The sequence below is a fragment of the Drosophila bipectinata genome, chromosome 2L, assembly GCF_030179905.1.
Source record: "Drosophila bipectinata strain 14024-0381.07 chromosome 2L, DbipHiC1v2, whole genome shotgun sequence".
In the NCBI taxonomy this organism is placed as follows: Eukaryota; Metazoa; Arthropoda; class Insecta; order Diptera; family Drosophilidae; genus Drosophila; species Drosophila bipectinata.
Window position 1 is genome coordinate 15,351,996 of NC_091736.1, and position 21,281 is coordinate 15,373,276.

The following is a 21,281-nucleotide window of genomic DNA, read 5'->3' on the forward strand; positions in this document are numbered from 1 at the left end:
CAATGGGAACCGGATTCCCAATCGGAATTAAATCCAGAATCCGTATGCCAATCGGAGGTGGTGCAATCGAGCGCATCCGGCAGCAGATGCCGTGCGGTTGCCATTGAAATCGGTAGATGGAAATGCGAATTGTTTGTCCAGATACCAGACTCTATATGCACTGTAACATATAATGTATAATACCCGCATGCCCGATATCGCAGTGTGGCGGGTATATTTATTTTGCGTGGGAGCACAGAGTAGTCCTTCCTGAGTCCATCTACCGACCCACTACCGAACAATGCATAAATAAACGAAACCAAATTTGCGAAATTAATTAAATCGACAGGAAAGTAACGTGTGCGCTTTGGGTTTTTACGCTTTGACTGCGGCCAGTTTTACAATCCAAACAATTCACCAACCCAATCACCGAACCACCGCACCACCACACCACCACACACCCACATTCCACTTCACTTTGTCGGCACCACAATTGTGCATTGTGCGGATGATGCGACTGTGAATCACATTTGTGAGTCGGTCCCATGGAATTGTGGAAAATGCAACAGACAGGCTTAAAGCCTTTTTTTCTGAAGGGATATTTTTATTTTGGCTCCTATTAAAAAACGGAATCCAATTTAAACTTTTTTAAAATAGAAAAAAGGCTAAAGGATTCAATGATTTTAACTTTTTAAATCAATTATTAAGCTAGCCTCTATGAAGTTATTTTTAAAAAGAAAAACTAGTTAGGTGCCTCTTAAATTAAAGCCAGAATAAACATCAAATTTTGTTGCTATCTTCTAACCCTTTAACTCCAAATGTCAATAATATCAGAGAGTCCTGAATAACTTTATATACAGGCTTAATCTCTGGCAGAAGCAGGCACATCCCTGGTCCCTGTTGATTTGCATTTGCACATCTCATTAAGGATTCACACTCTCCCCCAAGCTACCAAATACATAATTTAATGTTTCGAGGCTGGCACTTCGATAAAGGCAGCTGCGGGTCTTCGATAAGCATATTCGATTCAATCGGCAATTAATGCCAGTCTGTTGGATACGATTTGAATATATGTTTGGTATATCCTTGGCAAAGAATACTCCAGCAGCTCATTAATAACCGGGCGCAGTGTTCATACATCACTCATACGTCACGTTTGCTAATCCATTCATCAGCAACGGAAGCCTGTGCGTGACACAGGATATGCAAGCTGTGGAGGGAAAACCTCTGACAGCCTGTCTAATCTATGTCTATGGGTGTGCTCCTGGTCTGCGGTATCAATCACAATGCTAATCTCAGTGTTTAGGCCAGATTATGTGAGCGGGTTGAAAGTGTTTAGGCCGCAAACGTAGACACTTCTGAGTGATTGCCCATACAAGAAATATGAGTATTCTATTTTTAATTCTGAGGAGCTTTGTAAAATTTGTAAATTATGAAATTTCCATTTACCCGATACATAAATGTCATTAATTAAATATTCAATTTTTGGACTGGGTCTGGGCACTCCCCCAACCCCGTAAGGGAAACATTCTAAACATGGCTAGAAAGCCACCTCCTATTCCAAAAACCCACGAAAGGACCCCGGGTCCCAGGGGCCAGGACACCAAGGCCAACAACGAACTCTTCCTGCAGGAGGTCTTCAATACCACCAACAAACTTCGGGGAATGCACGGATGTCCAGCTTTGACGATTAATGCCGAACTGAATAAAATAGCCCAGGAGTGGGCTAATGTAAGAAAACCACTACTTGTTTAAATTTTATAGCAATTTTTCATAAATATCCTTAAGCACCTTCGTGATAAGAACGCTATGGAACATAGACCAAATCCCAAGTTCGGGGAAAATATTTTTCTTTCCGGCGGAATGGACGTCACTGGTGATCTGCCCGTGGAAATGTGGTATCGGGAAATCAATAGCTACGATTTCCAAAAGGCACAATTTGCACCAACAGCGGGGCACTTTACCCAGTTAATATGGAAGGGATCCAAAGAAATGGGTTCCGGTGTGGCGCGAAAGTAAGTTTTGAATATTTTTCATAATTTTTTTGAAATGTCTTAACTATTTTCCAACCTACAGGGCGGATAGAACATGGGTGGTTTGCAACTACAATCCACCTGGAAACGTGGTCGGGCAATTCAAAGACAATGTGCCACCAAAAAAATAAGCCAAATTCCCAGTTAAATTGATGAAACTTTCTTTATTTATAAAATTATAACAAGCTGCCTTTGAAATAAATCATACAATATTATACTTTTTTGGCTTTATAAGTAATATTTAGAATTTTTACACGGTCCTTTATTTTCTTCATTTTCTGGATGTGTGGATTCCATATCAGACTCCGAGAGAAACAATTTTCGTGGAAGGACATTTATTTTAAAAAATCGTCGTATATTTCCTGCTGGATGGTAATTACAAACTAACCATACATGAGTCTTACTGAAATATTGAAATAAAACTTTCAAATAATGAAAAAAATGTTATTCAAAAAATACTTACTCTGAAGCCACGCCAACGCCAAGGTATTGACTACTCTGCCAAACCATTTGGGTAAAGTGCCCTGTATAAAGACCAAAACCGGGTTTCAAATAATCATAGTGATACTTTTCTTGATACCAAAGTTTCAATAATTTTTTCACACAGAAAAGATCCTTGCGGGCACACATAATATTCTCACCGTATGTGGGAAGGGGTCGCGTTTCCAAAAGATTATTGGCGGCCAAGTGCTAAGGTAATACAAATTATAATTCAATATAATTAGGCCTTAAGAAAAAGTCAAGACCGATTTGTTGAGCAATTCGCTCTCAATCATTTAAAACCAAAAAGGAAAGCTAACTTGGGTTAGGAAAATATCTTCCCCAATTCCCATCCGATTCTCAAGCGGAGTACCTTAAACGATTTGTGGATCGATTTGCCACCATTCTGCATTAAAATCCCAAGACAAAATATTTTTCAGTTTTTTTGTCCATTTTTGTGATGGGATCCCTTGAAAATGGGGTTTTCCCTATTTGGCGCACAGTGTCGGCTATATCTTCCCCAATTCTCATCCGATTCTCAAGCGCAGTACCTTAAACGATTTGTGGATCAATTTGCCACCATTCTGCATTAAAATCCCAAGACAAAATATTTTTCAGATTTTTTGTCCATTTTTGTGATGGGATCCTTTGAAAATGGGGATTTCCCTATATGGCCCACAGTGATAGCTATATCTTTCCCAATTCTCATCCGATTCTAAAGCGGAGTACCTTAAACGATTTGTGGATCGATTTGCCACCATTCTGCATTAAAATCCCAAGACAAAATATTTTTCAGATTTTTTGTCCATTTTTGTGATGGGATCCCTTGAAAATGGGGTTTTCCCTATTTGGCGCACAGTGTCGGCTATATCTTCCCCAATTCACATCCGATTCTCAAGCGCAGTACCTTAAACGATTTGTGGATCAATTTGCCACCATTCTGCATTAAAATCCCAAGAGAAAATATTTTTCAGATTTTTTGTCCATTTTTGTGATGGGATCCCTTGAAAATGGGGTTTTCCCTATTTGGCGCACAGTGTCGGCTATATCTTCCCCAATTCTCATCCGATTCTCAAGCGCAGTACCTTAAACGATTTGTGGATCAATTTGCCACCATTCTGCATTAAAATTCCAAGACAAAATATTTTTCAGATTTTTTGTCCATTTTTGTGATGGGATCCCTTGAAAATGGGGTTTTCCTTATATGGCCCACAGTGATGGCTATATCTTCCCCAATTCTTATTCGATTCGCAAGCGGAGTACCTTAAACGATTTGTGGATCGATTTGCCACCATTCTGCATTAAAATCCTAAGAGAAAATATTTTTCAGATTTTTTGTCCATTTTTGTGATGGGATCCCTTGAAAATGGGGTTTTCCCTATATGGCCCACAGTGATAGCTATATCTTTCCCAATTCTCATCCGATACTAAAGCGGAGTACCTTAAACGATTTGTGGATCGATTTGCCACCATTCTGCATTAAAATTCCAAGACAAAATATTTTTCAGTTTTTTTGTCCATTTTTGTGATGGGATCCCTTGAAAATGGGGTTTTCCCTATATGGCCCACAGTGATAGCTATATCTTTCCCAATTCTCATCCGATACTAAAGCGGAGTACCTTAAACGATTTGTGGATCGATTTGCCACCATTCTGCATTAAAATCCCAAGACAAAATATTTTTCAGTTTTTTTTGTCCATTTTTGTGATGAGATCCCTTGAAAATGGGGTTTTCCCTATTTGGCGCACAGTGTCGGCTATATCTTCCCCAATTCACATCCGATTCTCAAGCGCAGTACCTTAAACGATTTGTGGATCAATTTGCCACCATTCTGCATTAAAATCCTAAGAGAAAATATTTTTCAGATTTTTTGTCCATTTTTGTGATGGGATCCCTTGAAAATGGGGTTTTCCCTATATGGCCCACAGTGATAGCTATATCTTTCCCAATTCTCATCCGATACTAAAGCGGAGTACCTTAAACGATTTGTGGATCGATTTGCCACCATTCTGCATTAAAATCCCAAGACAAAATATTTTTCAGTTTTTATTTGTCCATTTTTGTGATGAGATCCCTTGAAAATGGGGTTTTCCCTATATGGCCCACAGTGATAGCTATATCTTTCCCAATTCTCATCCGATTCTAAAGCGGAGTACCTTAAACGATTTGTGGATCAATTTGCCACCATTCTGCATTAAAATCCCAAGACAAAATATTTTTCAGTTTTTTTGTCCATTTTTGTGATGGGATCCCTTGAAAATGGGGTTTTCCCTATATGGCCCACAGTGATAGCTATATCTTTCCCAATTCTCATCCGATTCTAAAGCGGAGTACCTTAAACGATTTGTGGATCGATTTGCCAACACTCTGCATTAAAATCCCAAGACAATCCCAAGAATCCGAAGTTGATTTAATATCCAAGTTCGAGTAATAATATTAAAAAAAGTTCCAAGCTTCTTTTACTTTTAGGGATGCTATAAGATATAGGGTCATATTATTGAAAAAAATACTGAATTATGATACAAGTAATGACATTTCCTATCAATCAGTTGTATGGCAGCCATAGGATATAGACGGACCGACGGGAAGAAGGAAATGTGTATATCGACTCAGGAGGTGATCCTGATCAAGTATGTAAATTCTTTTAGCGTCGGAGATGACTCTTTTACTGCATTTGATCAAAATAATACGCTTTGAAAAGGGTATAAGAATGTTAAAATTAAAGATAACTTTCACCTACATCTGCCCATTCTTGCGCATGCTTCGTCACATCCTCATCCATTTTCAGAACACAGGCACAGTGCATTTTCCGATATTTATTTGTTTCCTTAAGAACGGCACTCCTGACGATCTCAGGTGCGAAGGGCTCTGGCGGAATGCAGTTTAGCACGCAGTTTAAGCCCACATTTTTTTCTTTTGTTTTTAGAGTTTTGGACACTGGGGGGCATTTTGGAAAAATGTGTGGGGGGCATTTTTTTAAGTTATTCCAATGCCATAAATGGTCCGTGTCCTTTGCATTTAATGGCTCAGGCTTTAGATGCGTTTTGTGGAGATTGTCGGGCAAGGACCTCTTAACCTCGCAGGCCAGATAGTTTCTAGAATTAGCATAAATCTTCAAGGTTTGGGGGCCCAAGTTTTCGAGACAGCTCTGGCACTTTTCAGGACCTCTGTTCCTTAGATCGCAGGCCATGTACTTGGTGTCCTGTATTTGAATGGCCTGCACAGGTTGTTTTTCAGGACATACCTCGTCGGGTGGCTTGGCAGTGGATTTTTGGTTGTTTTTGAGCATTTTTGATGAAAAAAATTGTTTTTGAAACGATTACTAAAATACAGAATGTGAAGGAAAACGAAACTCCAAAAGTCTACCGTTCGTGCTGCCTCATAACTTTTTGGAAATTTTTCGTTTATCCCGGCGGTTTTAATTCACTTTGGTCCTGTTTCCCCTTTCTCTTTTTTGCATTTTTAATTTTATCCTATTTTTTCGGCTTACTTTTTTGGCGACAATTCCATGTCACACATCATTAATTTTGAATTTTTGCCATAAATTTCCGCGTGGGCGCGGACGAGCTGCGGGTGGCTTCGGGTCACAAAGGTGTCAAGTTTGGAATTATGGTAACAGCATGGCCTCCAGGCCTCCAGACCTCCACCGCCTAACCTCTCACTCTGGGCCTGCTTTTGATTGACTGTTTGTCACTTGGCCATGGAAATTAAAATGGAATTTTTTACGGGATATCAGGGGTGTTGGATGGATGAGGATACAAATATTTATGATACTTTATCCCATATTTATTTGTACGGGATGTCAGGGGTGTTGGATGGATGAGGATACAAATATTTATGATACTTTATCCCATATTTATTTGTAATGAAAAAAGAGGGTGTTTATGGAATGTTGATTATGACTATAAAAATGTGTTTTATTGAATGTGGTGCTTACAAATGTTATGGTTATTAATTAAGACAAATTGTTGGGAACTTTTATAAAACAGGCCAATCAGTCTAATGATGAACTAACATTGATTGTAAAAATCTCAGCAAAGTGGGGTTAATTTTTAGATTTTCTTACTGCAGATTTGTACGACACTAAAGGTTTTTAACTTGCCAATCTGCTTAGCACCCTGCTGGCTTTTGTGGCAGTAACTTTAAGCCACCGTTATGCCGTAACCCGTTACCCGTTACCCGTAACCCGGGACTGTGGCCGTAACCGTAACCGTTAACCCAATAAACCACTTTCAGGAGCGACAGCCGAAGGGCGAGCGCCTCTGTTGCTGTTGGCTTCAGTTTCACACCGTCAACAAGTGACAAGAACACCAAGACAAATACCCGTAGACGCACACAATGACACCCACACCCACTCATGACACACACACACACACACGGAGGTCTAGCATCACATCAAAGTTGGCTGGCATCATGCCACAGAAATTTCCACCGACAAAAGCAACTCCACAAAAATATTCGAAATGCTTGAAAAAAATGCCAAGAACAATAGGAATAAATTTAAATTGAAAAAAATATGAGAAACGCTGTTTGACAACAAAGAAGGCTGCAAAAAAGTAGACTATGATATTTTAAAGTTTTGTGAAAGAAATAACTGGCAAGGGGGCGTATACGTAATATTCATAGGTTTGAGAGTCGGGAATATGACTCTTTGAAGTAGAATATTTTAATTGCATACTTTGCATATATATTTATATAAATATATGCAATTACATATAAAAAATTATACATAAAAAAAAGGTTTGTTAAAGTAATAAAATACCATATATTAATTAGAATCAGTGAATGAAGGCTTAAAAAATATTCTTATTTAAGGCTTTTCCCTACTTTGATTCAATTTCAATAAAAAACATTCATTAAATGAAAACTTTACTATAATCTGATTCTCATCCCCATGAAGCATTATTTTCGCTGCTGTGACAGGCGTCTTTTGTGCCATTTGGCACCTTGTCGGACAGTTAAATGCATTCAGCTGTCAAAAAGCCGCAGACAAAAGTTCGATTTAATTGCCACAAAAGAAAATGGGCCAACAAAAGCCTGCAAATTTTCCTCAAATCTCTTCGCATTTCCCTCCTTAAAAAAAAGGTCCGGAATCCGGATCACAGTTTTCAGCTTTCAATTTGGTGTGTCTGGCAATGAATCGTTCCTGGCTGCTGCCAATGAGTTGTACAATGTAATTAAGCAGGCACCCAGAAGTTTTTCTCCTTCTTGTTGTATTTGTTTTTTACCCTTTATTTTTAAAGGGTAAATGAGGTCAGAAGGTGTGGCAATGCGTGGAAAAAGGAGCAAAGAGCGTAGAAAGTTCCTGGTAGTCTTTCTTTATTTTTTTTTATTATTTTTCTTCGTTATGCATTGTAATTTGCGTGTAATTTTCAAGGCGTTGAGGAAAAACGTGAAAATGCTTCAGCAATAATAATTGCAACTGAAAATGCAACAATAACAACATGAACAGAAACAACAATAACGGTAAGCATCACCTACAGCTGCTTTAAGGCAAAAGTCTCATTTATTTTAATGTGTCGACGCTGACGACGTGCAAATGTCTGCCAGTTTTCCAGCAGGTTTTTCCCCCTTTGGCTTTCAGCTTTCAGTTTTCTGTTTTCAGTTTTCAGTTCGCCATGTTCAAATTGTTCGCAGATGCAACGGCAATTGTTTGCATGTGTATGTGAGAGTGTGTGTGTAAGTATCTGTGTGGGTATGCGTGTTCCAGTTGCATATGTGTGCGCTGTAATTATTAAGCTTACAATGCAGCTGCTGTCGTTCCTGCTGATTTGCGTAGGGTTGAAGTAAATATGTTAAAAATTATATTATAAATAGTTATTAATTATTTTTAAGTTTAAAAGAGAAACAAAATAAATAAATTGAATCATTTAAAACTTTAATACTTTTTTAATAACATATTGAAATACTTTGAAAAGATCTTTAATGTGTTACAAAATTTAAACTGAATCAAAAATTTAACAGAATCAAATAAAAACCCCATTAATACATTCCTACATTTTTAACATTTTAATATCCTTTCAATCACTATTGCATCCCTGGATGTCACTCAGTCATATTCACTCTGTGGGTCAAACTCCTTCTTGTCTGCCACCAGACAAGGGTCATAACAATGCCAATTTTAATGGTCATTACAATAAAGCTCATAACCATAAAAAATGCACAGCCATCGAGCAACAACAGAACCAAAAAAAAAACAACATCCTGCGAACATCGAGAGAGAAATCATGAGCATTTATTGGGCTTATGGGCCGTATTAATAATATTCATCTGAGCCATGGTCCCCAGATCATAGAATAAAATGAAAATGAATTAAATTTCAATTTTAAAATACAAGCAGCGAAAGAAAAAATTGTATTCTTTATTACAGGTAATCGAAAACAATTTGTAAATATTTGGGTAGTTTTACTTCTGATGAATATTTACTTAAAAATTAAAACAATGAAGTTTATTTAAGATCATTCTTCAATTCTATAAAATTCTCATTAGATTAGAAGTGGTTTCAATCCATAATTTAAGCAGGGGAATATTTGCATAAGTACTGGGAATATTGAGGAAACCACATTGATTGTTCCAGGAAACGATGCCAACCAGAGTACCAGCGGAAACCAAAGGACCTCCAGAGAATCCTTGACATGCCAGCGGTATAATGCCCCGGGGTGCAGCACAAATTTCATCGGCCAGTACTATCCTTTGCTTCGCTACATTTTCCGTCGAGCATTTTATCTGATCAACAATGTTAAGGTTCACCTTAAGCAGTATCTCAGATGGAGGAACTATGGCTCCCAGCTGTCCCCATCCAGATACCGTGGCTCGGGTTCCAGCTTTGGGCGAATAACTAGCCAATGGTATGGCTTGTATATTATAGCCAGTTTTGAAGGTAGAACTCAGCAGAATAATGGCCACATCACTGGATCGCATCCCAAGCACTTGCATTCGCACCTTTCTCACCGTGATCACTTGACCTCCAAAGTTGCGGAGTAGAGAACCCGCCCGCACTGATATCTGTTCGATTCTGTGACCTTTGACACACTGGGCGGCAGTCAAAACTATGTCTGATCTATATAGAGCTCCACCGCATATATGTCTGCCATTGACTTGCACCGAAACTTGCCAGGGAACTTGTTGTATTCTTATGGGTAATTCATCTAGAATTGTTTGGCTAAATGTGGGTGATATAGCCATAATAATAATTAGGCTTTTAAAAAACATTTTTTCTGGTTCTTTTGTAGCGCGATTACTGGTTGTAAAGTTGGTGAATTAATGATCAACTTAAAAGGGGATCGCCTAGTTTTAATATATCTACAAAAATACTATTTGTATAAGGAAGTAGGTCAAGTTTTTGAGGTCTATTGTTAAAATTTTTTAAGCCAGTTATTGTATTTAAAAACTCAGTTAAATTTTTAAATTGAGCTTAAAGCTTTAAACAGGTTTGTTGTTTCTTTCTGGGCACTGGCTTTTAACTTAAAGTTTTTAAAACGTATTTTATTTAAAGCTTTCCCTCAGTTTCCTTGAAAACCTTTTATTGTAATCATAATTATCACGCGTACGCAGTGGTGACCGAAAGGCATTGCAAAATGGAAAGATAAATTATTTAGCAAAGTGGCAGAGCAAAGTTTATCTTCGGGCCGACAGACAGCAGTTGCTATTTGGTTGTTGATTTTTATGAAAGAATTATGAGTTCCTCCCCGGGGGGATGGGGTGGCAAGCCGAACTAAATGGCTTCCTGTGGGTGCAGTTTGCTCGCTTTTCCTTCAGGCAGCCTGCTGTGAAGGACATGTACATAAATATAAATATATATATATATTTTGCAAATTGTAATTTAAAACATTCTGGAGCGAAGCCAAGTAATAATTTGTGTTTGGCTGTATGCATTTCGTCCTGGCGAAGGATTCGCATTTGTGAATTGTGAAACTGAAACGGCGGAATTGATGTGCTCGACTGCACTGAGCCTGGGATTCCGGATTCCCAATCCCTTCCTGCTGCAGCTCAGCCGGGAGCTCAGCTGCCATTGTTATCGTATCCTTTTTTCTCTCCTCCACGTTCTCCCTTGGATTTTCCATTTCCCATTTTCCATTTCTCGGGTTTTCCCTCCGCTGTTTGCTGGCATATCAATGCGACTGCTTGAGAATAGCATTTTATTGCTCCAAACAACACGGAAAGTCAAGTGTTGCAGTCCCGCGCAATTATTCTCTCCCTCCCAGGACCTACTGATTCCTTTTTTTGACTATTTTTTCTGTATTTTTGGGATCCTTGGGCTATCCGCTCTGGGTACTTTCCTCGTTTGGCCAAATCGGTTCGGCGCAATAAATTCTATTAAAATGCAATTTGAAGGCTCTGTGATTTTAAATAATGCCAAGAGCAGCCATCGGGTTAATGCAGACAGTCAGGATGCCTGTGCTGCTTTGTTATCCTGGTCCTTCTCGTTTTTTTTTGGCGAAGATTTATGCAATCTCCTGCTACTGTTTGTTTGTCGGATATTCGAAGTATTTACGGTCGGCCCGGAGAGTCCTTAGCTAATTGGGTTGTCAATTTAATCGGAAAGTTGTTTGGGGCTTATCTCCAAGGATTTGCGCAGACCTTAACCGCAGGATGTTCATTCCTTTTTGGAAAGTCTTTCACACATGAGACCGCAGCCGAAAGTAATTGCACTTTAATTAATGCTGAGTGGAAAAAAGTGTAGAGAGAAGCCAAAGATTAAAATAGTTGAAATGTCATTAGCACGGAAAATTCGAGGGTCGGGCACTCGGCCAACAGGATCATCGGGGCCGAGGCGAAAAGGATCTGGGGATGGGGTCAACGTGTTGACCGCACAATTGTGTGGTCACGTGATGACTTTTTGGAGCTGCTTTTGTGGTCATAATTTCAGCCACGGGAAAAAAGTGCCAACATCCAGAGTAAAGAAACCACAGACGAGCTGGATATTCGCTGACTCTGGGGATTGTCTTTTTGTTTTTGCCTTTGAGGAGTCGCCTGGCCTCGGAGAAGTCCTGGAAAGTCCTGTTAAAAATTCATTAGTCGTTTTAATTAAAATTCTCTCTGTGGCCCACAAAGGCGCCTTTAACACTTAACGTTCTGACAGCAAACAAAAGGAAGTTGGCGGCCAGAAGACTTGAAAATAAAGATTTGCACAAAAAAAAATAAATAAAACTGCTATGCTGACAGGCTCCATATGCCACCGTTGGCGTTTAACATGCATGACTACGTGTTCTTTTAATATCCTGTACATGCAGTCGCCGCTTCAAAACTTCCGCTGGCAAATAAATAAAATCAAATATTCATGGAAAGAATTGTTTGTCTCTGGTGGTGTTTTATTTTTTCCCCCAAAAGCATTTACTTAAAGATTTAATAGAAATGGAAACTAAAAATACAAAAAAACTACATTAACCGAAGCATTAAAAAATAATTTAACCTGTCATAATTTACATTACAGATAGGTGTAATTTTGCAAACTTAATTTTCATCCATCAGTGCCATTAATATTGATGATCTAAAAAATAATTGGCCTACAGGGACATACAATTTTTCGTTTTAAATATAATATAAGTTAATTTTGAACTGAAATTCGATTTTATTTGGCATCCTGGCCTCGATTCTAGTTAGCGAGTAACTGGCGACAATGCTATCCCATAATCATAATTAGTTTTGCATAATTTGACCCACTGGTGTGTCCTTTTGGAAATAGCCTCGTCCTGCTCCCGGCCCACTCTTCGCCACTCGCACAATATTCAATTACAAACATTGGCAAATGTTCTAAACATTTCGAGTGTCTGGCCGAAATTAATTTGTTTGTGTAACTGGGCAAACTAACACTAGTCCTGCCCCTTGTCCTCGAAGTGGAGGTGTGCAAACAAATTGCGTACGTGTACGGGCAGCGAGGTCCTTTCGGTCCTTTGGTAATTGTAATGCGAGCAAATAAACGAGCGACTGCCACACGAATATTCATACAACAATGACACAAGCACACTCACACTCAGTGGCAGGACTAACCAAGGACATGGACCGGAATTATGCATGGACACACACAGTTGCAAATGGAGATGGTGCTGGAGATGGAGTGAAAAGCAAATGCCAGCAGGACAAATGCTTGATGTGGGTTCTACCGTGTTATTGTCCTTGTATCCCATTCCTGCTAACAGCAAAAATTTTTAATTTCAATTCTTTTTTTTTTTGCCTCCGAAACACGTTGTGTTACAAATTTGAATTTATTTCAGCTCCCCACCTGTGATATCCAACCTGCCATGGTCAGCACGATTCGGGTGTGGAATGGCCAGAATATTGTGGAATATGACACCTTAAAGTGCTTTGCTTTCAGGCCAAATAAGAGACAGAAAAAATGGAAGAAGTCTGAATGCAAAAATTGATTTCAAAGTTATGAATAGTTAATAGACCAAAGTCAGGGAACTGATATGGGAAGTTGAAAGGTTCAAGGAGCCAAAGAAAAATTGAATTGAGGATCCCAAAAACCTGGAACATAAACCTAAAAATAAACCCAAAAGCACCTGGCCAGTTCATAAATTTCTGTAAAAACAATAGCGAAACGGTATCCTGTATATTGATTTTCATATGTCCTGCTCTTTGTTTTCAGGTTTGGGCTTTAGCAGACCAGTCTGGTGCCATTCGATGACCCGAATCTATCCGATCCATTGTTCCGACATCTAGTTCATTATTAAATAACAATAGAAGCGTGTGCAATCCAACACTTTGCTCCACCTGCGGCTCCTGTCAGTGGCAACCACATTTGCCCAAGTATTTTTCATTAGAGCAATTTTCGTTAATTGCCTGGGACAGAGACACAGGAGCTGGAGCAGGAGGTGGATATCTAGTATAGTGTGTTACGTCCATAAAGTGTCTGTTGCAATTTTTGGCTGCAAGTCCTTTTTGGCAGTCGGAACAGCATCCGCTTTTGTCCTGTCAATCGCTGAGCCACGATTTTATTTTCGTTTTCGATTTCGGTTTGGGTTTTCGCTTTTGTTTTCCCTTTTCGGATCAGGATACGGTTGGCAACTCTGACCTATAAATCATCTAATGGTCGGACAGGTTGGGATCCTGGAGGGCAAGGGTGGCGGTGCACTTTGGAAGCCCGCACATGTGTCAATATTTGTGCGAAATGCGGCCGCAGTCCCATCGACACAAACACTCTCCATCATCCACATTCGGTTTCGGTTTTTATGGGTTTTAGTTTCCCAGTTGCAGTACCAGCAGCCCGGGCTTTTGTTGTTCATTTCGCAGGGCTAGATGGAGAGACAAGCTTTTAGTTGTTTAAATTTAAGTTTGCAGGACGACAACAAACAAAGCTCAGAAAAAATAGGGTCCAAGTCAGAGGTCAGAAGTCGAATTTTCGGTATTGAATATTTTAACTATTTTCTGTTGGCAATGGGACTTAATTTCCGTTTTTATTTTCATTGCTTGATATTCAAGATGGACATCTGTTTTGCACTTGATTTGTTATGGAATTGAATTGAATTTTTTTTTCCTGTGGCATGTGCGGGATGTGTAGATCTTTTGCTCTCTTCTATCCATCCGTTTTGTCGGGTCCTGCGTGTGCGGTGCACAACGTGGCGTATGAGCAACTTATTTGCCATCTGTCATGGCTGGCTTGAGAAATGAAATGAAATCAAATGCAGTCGACTGAGAAATTGAGAAGAAGAGTTGTAAAAGAAGTAACTGCCTGTCTCATGGGTTTGGACAAACTTTCGCCATGAGCATCCTTTGAGTGGTGTAAACCAATCGAGGAAGTTGTTTTAGTCCTTTCCAAAATGTTTTCATTGATTCTCAAAGGAGTGTTTAGAAAGGGAGCAAGTAAATGAAATTAATTTAACTTCTAAATTTCGGAAAAAAATATAACCTTTCTCATCTCTGAACCTGGCAAATGCCAAAACAAACATTTTTCTGTTTCTCTGGGCCAAAGCAGAGGCAACAATTAAAAGACAAATCTGCAATTGTTTAAACTTTAAACCCCGTGACCACAAGCCGGGACAATGGATGGCCAAAGGAGCCCTGTGGAAGCAAACCGCAAAGGGCAGAGAGTTGAAAAATCTAAGAGCATTTCGGCCGAGCAAGCTGCCGCAGGTCCCAAAATAGTCATAAATTTCAAGCGTTTTTAACAAGAAACAGACGCCGGCAAAATGGGAAATGTAAAAGGCAAACGCAAGAGCCACGAACAAAAAATTCAAGAACAAAAAAATGTATAAAATAAATATAAAAAACAATGTCCGAGAAAAGAAATATCCAGAGAATAAGTGGAACAACGCCTCAGGAGCTTCCTTTAATTTACTTTTTTCTCTTGTTTCCCTTCCAACGTCACTGGTCCTTCTGTTCTCAGTCTTAATGATACTTTAAGGATTTCCAGTAAAGTGCAGGCCATTTGAGACGGCCGTTAATCATCGGCGAGTACAAAGTGCAACCAGAAATGTAAATAGTTAATGGCCATTGAAGGGCCCATAAATGGCCGGGGCGCAAGTTGACGCAAATATATTGTTTTTAATATGGCTGTAACTGCAGCTCTTCCACGGACGGGTTGGGCGGCGAGTTTTCCGCATCTCATATTGCTAAAGCGCGAACATTAAGTGGCAGTGTCGCCCGGCGTTGTCGTTCTTTGGACACAGGAAGGATGTTAATGCAGGGCAGTTGCCTTTGTGTGCGTGACAGTGTGGGAGGCTGTGTGCGTCTGTGTTAGTGCAGTTGCATTAAAACAGGAAAGGAATGTATAATTATCATATCGAATAAAGAATGCACTTTTTGAACAGCCATGGTACTTGAATTATTATTGTCAGTTTAGGTATTAGATATGTTTTTTATTGAAAATAATAAAAAAATGTATAGTTTGATGAATTAGTCTAAAATAAACATATGTTCCCTGATATAATAAATATTATATTGAGAGGACTCAATAAAGTATATTTTGAAACAAAGAAAGAAATATTTGTAACCCTGTCTTTAAAACATTCTTTAAAGCATTACGTCTCCAGGACCTTAACTTTAAGAATACCGTAATATGTGACCACCTTTAGAAGGGTAATACTGAAAACAGTTACGTTTCTCCCCCTGGACAGGGTACAAAAACCGCTGCTCATCATCGTCTGGATCCGGAATAGGGACCACGCACGTAGTCACGACCGGGAAACCCACACACTCCGAAAAACTAAAGAGAATGGTATGGTTGGATGGCTTTTCTGCGAGGCGAGGGTAATGGTGTATTTGGAAGTGATGCTGCGACAGGGGATATGGGGAACGGGGAGGTGAGTGAAACAGCACGGGCATTAAGCACGTCGGCAACATAAATATTTTAATTTTGCTAAAAATTTGTGCTGAAAAGTCGCTTTTTTGCATTAGGAAGTGCGAGGCAGAGACTCCCCCGGCACACTCACAAGCACAACACACACACTACCATGGAATAAACTAAACAAAATGGCGGCGACGAAAGGATGCGCTATGTAACTGAGATGGACGTTGTTGTTGTGGTGTTAGTGTTGTTGTTTTCCCCGTGGTGTGTGCAACGCTGTAATGATAAGCGCTGTTAGTGTTTTACTTTAATAGGCAAAATTATGTTGCCAAACACACACACACACAAACACAGAAACAAGGACCAGACCAACACACTCACAGAGCCAACACACCCACAAACACAAAAGACTTTGACTTGAACACGGCTCAAAGGCATAAATTATTGCGGTTAACTGGCTTGGCTGGAGCCGTAGAATGAAGCACGGAAAACGTTGTCAGAGCCGTAGTCACAGCCGTGGTCTAGGCAAAAAGCCGGAGTCACTGCCGGATGGCGGTTGACTTTCCCAGTTGGCCGAGCCAAATGAAAATAGTGTTGGCCTGGCCTAGTTATTGTTTTCCATTGCGTTTCCTGGCCCGTAACAAAATAACAAGAAAGTCTGTCGTATAATTTCAATATTTTTATAATAATTTTTATTCCATTGTTTTTTAGCATTTTCATGCATTTTTATTTTAGTGAAGCTTTCAAAAGTTTTTGCTGAGATTTATGCAAAGACTTTCGGGATGGCTTAGGATTTCTGGGCAATTTCGTTTGAACTTGATGATTTATGGAATAGTTTGGTAGAAATAGCTTATACAGAAACTTTAGGGTCAAGAAGTTTAACATAAATTTTAAAAGATAAATTTCTTAAATAGATTAAAAATATTTTTTAAAACTAACTAAGTTTCTGTTTCTGTAGTCTAGACTAGAACACTTTTAATAAGCATTTAATACAAAACCATCTTAATTAAATTGACAAGTGAGATGTTCTTCAAGTTTTAAAATATTCATCAAATTAATTAAAAAGTCATTTAAAATATAACCTTCTTGTACGGAAGTTGATTACAGATGCTTGTGGTTTATTACATCAATTTTAATTGGACCTTAATTAAAGACCTCGGCAAATATTTACTCATATTGCTATTTGCCCAAAATTTGCAAATTTGTCGGATGGCAAATTTGAGAATTTTCTGTTAATTGAACAGGCTGATCGGCCTGGAAGCTGGTATGTTTTCACTTGACAATGGCAGTAGCAGTGGCAGTTGGCCGAGACAGAGGCAGTTGGCAAAACAAAAGGCAAATAAATGTGCAAACATGTGCGGCCCGCAAGCAAACATGGCCCAATTGAATGAATGGTTAAATGTGTCACTAATTACGAAATGGCCGGCAATCAATCAGCGGCGAAACGGAAGTGGAAAAAGTCCTTTTAGTCAAAATGGCCGATTGGGGGACACTTAATGGCGTTTAATATTCAGAAAAGGTTCTTAACATGCCGACCATCCCTATAATGTACTCAATTAAAATTCGAGCAAGACAAAGTATCCGTTTACCAGGCCGCGGCCGTTCTCTATCTGTGGGAATTTATGTGGCACCATGGCGTATACTTAATTTGACAAATGGCTAACAAAGCGCGCGAGTCGTTAATTTCAGGCCGAAGAAAATCGGGGAAAACAAAACATTTCCAAAGCTAGATTATAATTTACCAGTCACTAGTCGAATAATAAATCCATTCTAATTTTATTATTATTATAGGAATGTTTTTTATATTGATTTTTATCTATGAGATTTCCAGATTGACATTTAAATTACTGATGGCATTAATTACAGACTTTCAGAGCGAATTACGTGGAGAGCTTTTCATGGCTCATTAGCCCTGTATTTGCGTCGAATTATGTTTGCTGGAAACAAAATGCCATAACAACTCATATGTGTATGGACAGTGCCACAAAGTCGATTCCATTCAGAATCGAATCAATTTTGCAAATCGAAAATCACTTTCAGGCAGCAGTCAGCATTCAACATCACATGTCTGGCTGAATGGCTTGACAAATGTTTGGATTGAATACAAAATATTTGGCCCAGCAACAACAACGAAAACAGTCGTCTACTGGATCGACGAGGGGTTGAGTTGCACTTGAGCTGCAGCGTGTCTGGGGCATGCAACATCCATCGAGATTCTGGGGCAATTCAAGGCAACAGAGGCGAAGAAAAGCCAGGGAAAAGTACTATGTAGTATATAGTATGTTATGGTGGAGATTCAGGGCTCGTCTGTCAATCTGCTCCTCAAGTCGAGTGTTTGGATGTCTGTCATTGAATGATTGACGTGTGCGGGGCGTGTCAATAAACCGAGCAAGTCAAGTGCCGCAAAATTGCAAAGAACTCAACTCAAAAATACCAGCGAACAGAAGGGGGCTTCTATCCTTTAAGATAAATTAAATCAAATTGTATTTCTAGGAGGGACAAGTCTAGGATAGACGAAGACGAATGTTTCAAACTTAAATTAGTTTGCGAATATTAAATTATTATCCCATAAAATTTAAAATTAATAGCATTTGAAATATTGATTTCAATTAAAAACTTATTTAATAGCACATGGCACAAGTTACACAGTTACATTAGATGGCACCCTAGATGTTTAAAAATACATGGCGTATACGTAAGGTTTTTTCTTAGTTTGTTTATTGTTTGGGCCTGTTGACCCATGTTTGACCCCGGGCATGTGACGGCATTGCAATTAACGAAGCATAACCAAAAGTGGTGCAAAAATTAAATGCAAATTATAATTAAGGGCGGGGCATGCCAGAAAAAAAAGCTGAAATGTATATTTACGAGGTGGTATAAATGCAATTAATTAAAGGCAACCACCCGCCCGGTGATGGATCGGCGAAACCACGGCGTTTCTGTAATTTAAAATTAATTTGCGCTAAATGAACCAGCCCACCTTTCGGATCGGCGGTGTGCTGCACCACGCAATCGCTGTGCCACATTGCGTGTGCGGTGCACGAACCTTGAAATGCATTTAAAATGCTTGCCACCTCTTTGGCTGAAAGTACTCGTTTGTCGTATTTTGACACGAATTTTTAATTGTTTTCATCCTCCCGGGGGGAGTGGGAAATTGGCACATTCGGCAGGCATTTTGCACTCTGCGGTTTTCTAAATAACTAAAAATCTTTCGGCCCAGCTAGGCATTTGTTGGGGCTTTCGGTTCAAGTGGGTCTCATTGAGCCACTTCTATGGCTGCTCCTCCCCTCATTTGGCCCACATTTTGTGGCCCTCCCGTCGCAAACTTTCTAGATATTATCTCTGACCATTGCCCCGGTCGGTCACTCTTTTCTGACCCCACACCCATGCCATTTGAAAGCAGCAGTAGCATGTTGATTTATATTTATATTTGCCGTCCAAGTGTATCTCAGCCGGGCTCTAAACTGGGTTATGAGGTTGCCGACGGGGCATAAATTGAATTATGGCCCAACGAATGGACCCAGTCGTAAGCATAAATTATTGTCAATAAATTTCAACATTAATTTCTAAATTATTATCAGAGGTGCGGCATTGACTAAATAAAAAATTCGGACCAATCGATATAGCAAATATTTTTAGTCTGGCTTTAAAAAAAAACAACAATCAATTGCCAGCTCAAATCGCACTCGCAATCAAACTCAAACAAATACTCAGACACACTTTTGTTTCTCTTCTGAATGGGCTATAAATGCCGGCTAAAAAAACGTATAAAAAACCTCAGATGTAAGATAAACAAACCGGCAAAAAGATTTTTGCTGAAACACACAAGCCTACACATATTTTTAGACCTTATCGGAGAGCTCTTTGCCTTTCCCAGTTCAACGCAAACTCACCAAATTTCCTAGCCCGAAGAGAGCGAGGGAAATTAAGAGAAATTTGGTCGAAATTAGACCTTTTTTTAGAGAGACTATTATTAACTATAATATTTTTAGATTTATGTGGATTAGTTAACATTCTTAAATAATATTTTAGCATTATCTTATAAAAACTTCCTTATAGTTTTTTAAAATGTATCCGCATTCTTTGAAATCAAACCTATAAAAGAAAACTTAGAGCTTAACTTGAAGCTATTTTAAGTAAAACTTTATTCTTAAAATGCTTAAATACAACTTACTAGTCTTTCTGTGTGTAGTAGCTGACTTGGCCTTCTGCAAGCCTCTTCCAAATCGGAAAGTTATTGGCGGCGAGGACGTTTCTATCGAGGACGCCCCCTGGCAAGTGTCGATTCAGGCCTGGAGCGGTAAATACTGCGGTGGCTCCATACTAAGTCCTTACATTATCCTGACCGCTGCTCATTGTGTGATTGAAGACTACCCACAGGACTTGGAGGTGCGTGTGGGCTCCAGTTATATGGATTTCGATGGATTTCTCATCGCAGTGTCCTCGATTGTTTGCCATGAAGACTACGACTCCACTTCATATGACAACGATGTGGCTCTAGTGGTTTTAAGTGAGCCACTTGATCTAAGAAGCTACGATAGCATTAGTTACATTGAACTGGCAAAGGATGTACCAACGCCAGGATCTCAAGCCTTTGTCACCGGCTGGGGATACACGGAATACGGCAACCCGGAAGTGCTGCAGTATTTGGAAAGTAAAATAGTGGATCCTGAAAAATGCAAAGAAATGTACACTGACTACAATACCTTAACGGAAAGGATGCTTTGTGCCACGGCTGAGGAGAGAGGTACCTGTCGGGGCGACTCTGGTGGAGCTTTGGTCTTGGATAACCATCAGGTGGGCATAGTGTCCTGGGCCGGGGACTGTGCCGATCCTCTGTTTCCCACTGTCTACGCGAGTGTTCCAGCCCTAAGGGGCTGGATTGAAAGCACATCTAATGCAATATTAGCTGAAAACAATTTAAAAATAAAATAGAAGCTTTATGTTGTATAGTTTCGAAAGCAGTGTCCTTGTAATTGCCTCCAGTTAGATGTCAAGCCATCTCCATGATCCCTATCAATTAAAATCGTGTTGTCCTGCTGCGGATTTTGGCGGACAGAGTTGTGAAGCCTTTCGAATTGATGTGCTCCAATAAATTTCACCGAGGAAAGCCAGTGCGAGGTGTGTGTGGTTTGGACCGCACATTCCCCCTCCACTCTCCCGTAACCCTGACATTACAATGGTTAAGCAGCCTAAACCATAGTCACCATTTACCCCTCGAAACTATCCCAGCCCAGTGGATAGTGACTCCCCCGGCGAACAACCCGCAAAACCAGTTGACACATGTTGCAGTTAACATGGAAAGTGGATGTGGCATGGTATTCCATGTGGAGGTGTGTGGGTGGTGTAGCTCAACTTCGAATGCCAGCTTAGTGGACTTTGTTTGCGGTGCAAAGTGATTTGCCAATATAGGCATCACCCGTCAGCCCCCTACCTCTTTCGGGCCAGTGTCTTTGGCACTTTGATCATTTGCCATTTGACTGTTTGCGTTTTAATTAACTTACACCGAGAGAGCGAGGGCTTAACGAACTTTCCCGGCCTATAGTCTCTCTGTTCCCAATACC

General features: G+C 39.7%; 4 protein-coding genes across 4 annotated transcripts; 2 read left to right on the forward strand and 2 right to left on the reverse strand.

Moving 5' to 3' along the window:
• The first annotated feature begins 1,441 nt into the window (after positions 1-1,441).
• LOC108125904 (Golgi-associated plant pathogenesis-related protein 1) lies at positions 1,442-2,229 on the forward strand. The gene is made up of 3 exons (XM_017242246.3): positions 1,442-1,710; positions 1,768-1,994; positions 2,056-2,229. Exons 1-3 carry the CDS (start codon positions 1,516-1,518, stop codon positions 2,141-2,143), a joined length of 510 nt encoding a protein of 169 aa, XP_017097735.1. The 5' UTR covers positions 1,442-1,515; the 3' UTR covers positions 2,144-2,229.
• Positions 2,150-5,860, reverse strand: LOC108125905 (uncharacterized). Its single transcript, XM_017242247.3, has 3 exons — positions 5,233-5,860; positions 2,476-2,702; positions 2,150-2,415 (listed from the first exon to the last, which is right to left on the reverse strand). The coding sequence occupies exons 1-3, from the start codon at positions 5,779-5,781 to the stop codon at positions 2,241-2,243; spliced, it is 951 nt and encodes a 316-aa protein (XP_017097736.2). The 5' UTR covers positions 5,782-5,860; the 3' UTR covers positions 2,150-2,240.
• Positions 5,861-8,963: 3,103 nt separating this feature from the next.
• On the reverse strand, positions 8,964-9,677 carry LOC108125779 (trypsin alpha). Its single transcript, XM_017242107.2, has one exon. The coding sequence runs from the start codon at positions 9,675-9,677 to the stop codon at positions 8,964-8,966; it is 714 nt and encodes a 237-aa protein (XP_017097596.2).
• Positions 9,678-19,872: 10,195 nt separating this feature from the next.
• Positions 19,873-20,652, forward strand: LOC108125780 (hypodermin-B-like). Its single transcript, XM_017242108.3, has one exon. The coding sequence runs from the start codon at positions 19,873-19,875 to the stop codon at positions 20,650-20,652; it is 780 nt and encodes a 259-aa protein (XP_017097597.3).
• The last annotated feature ends 629 nt before the right edge of the window (positions 20,653-21,281 follow it).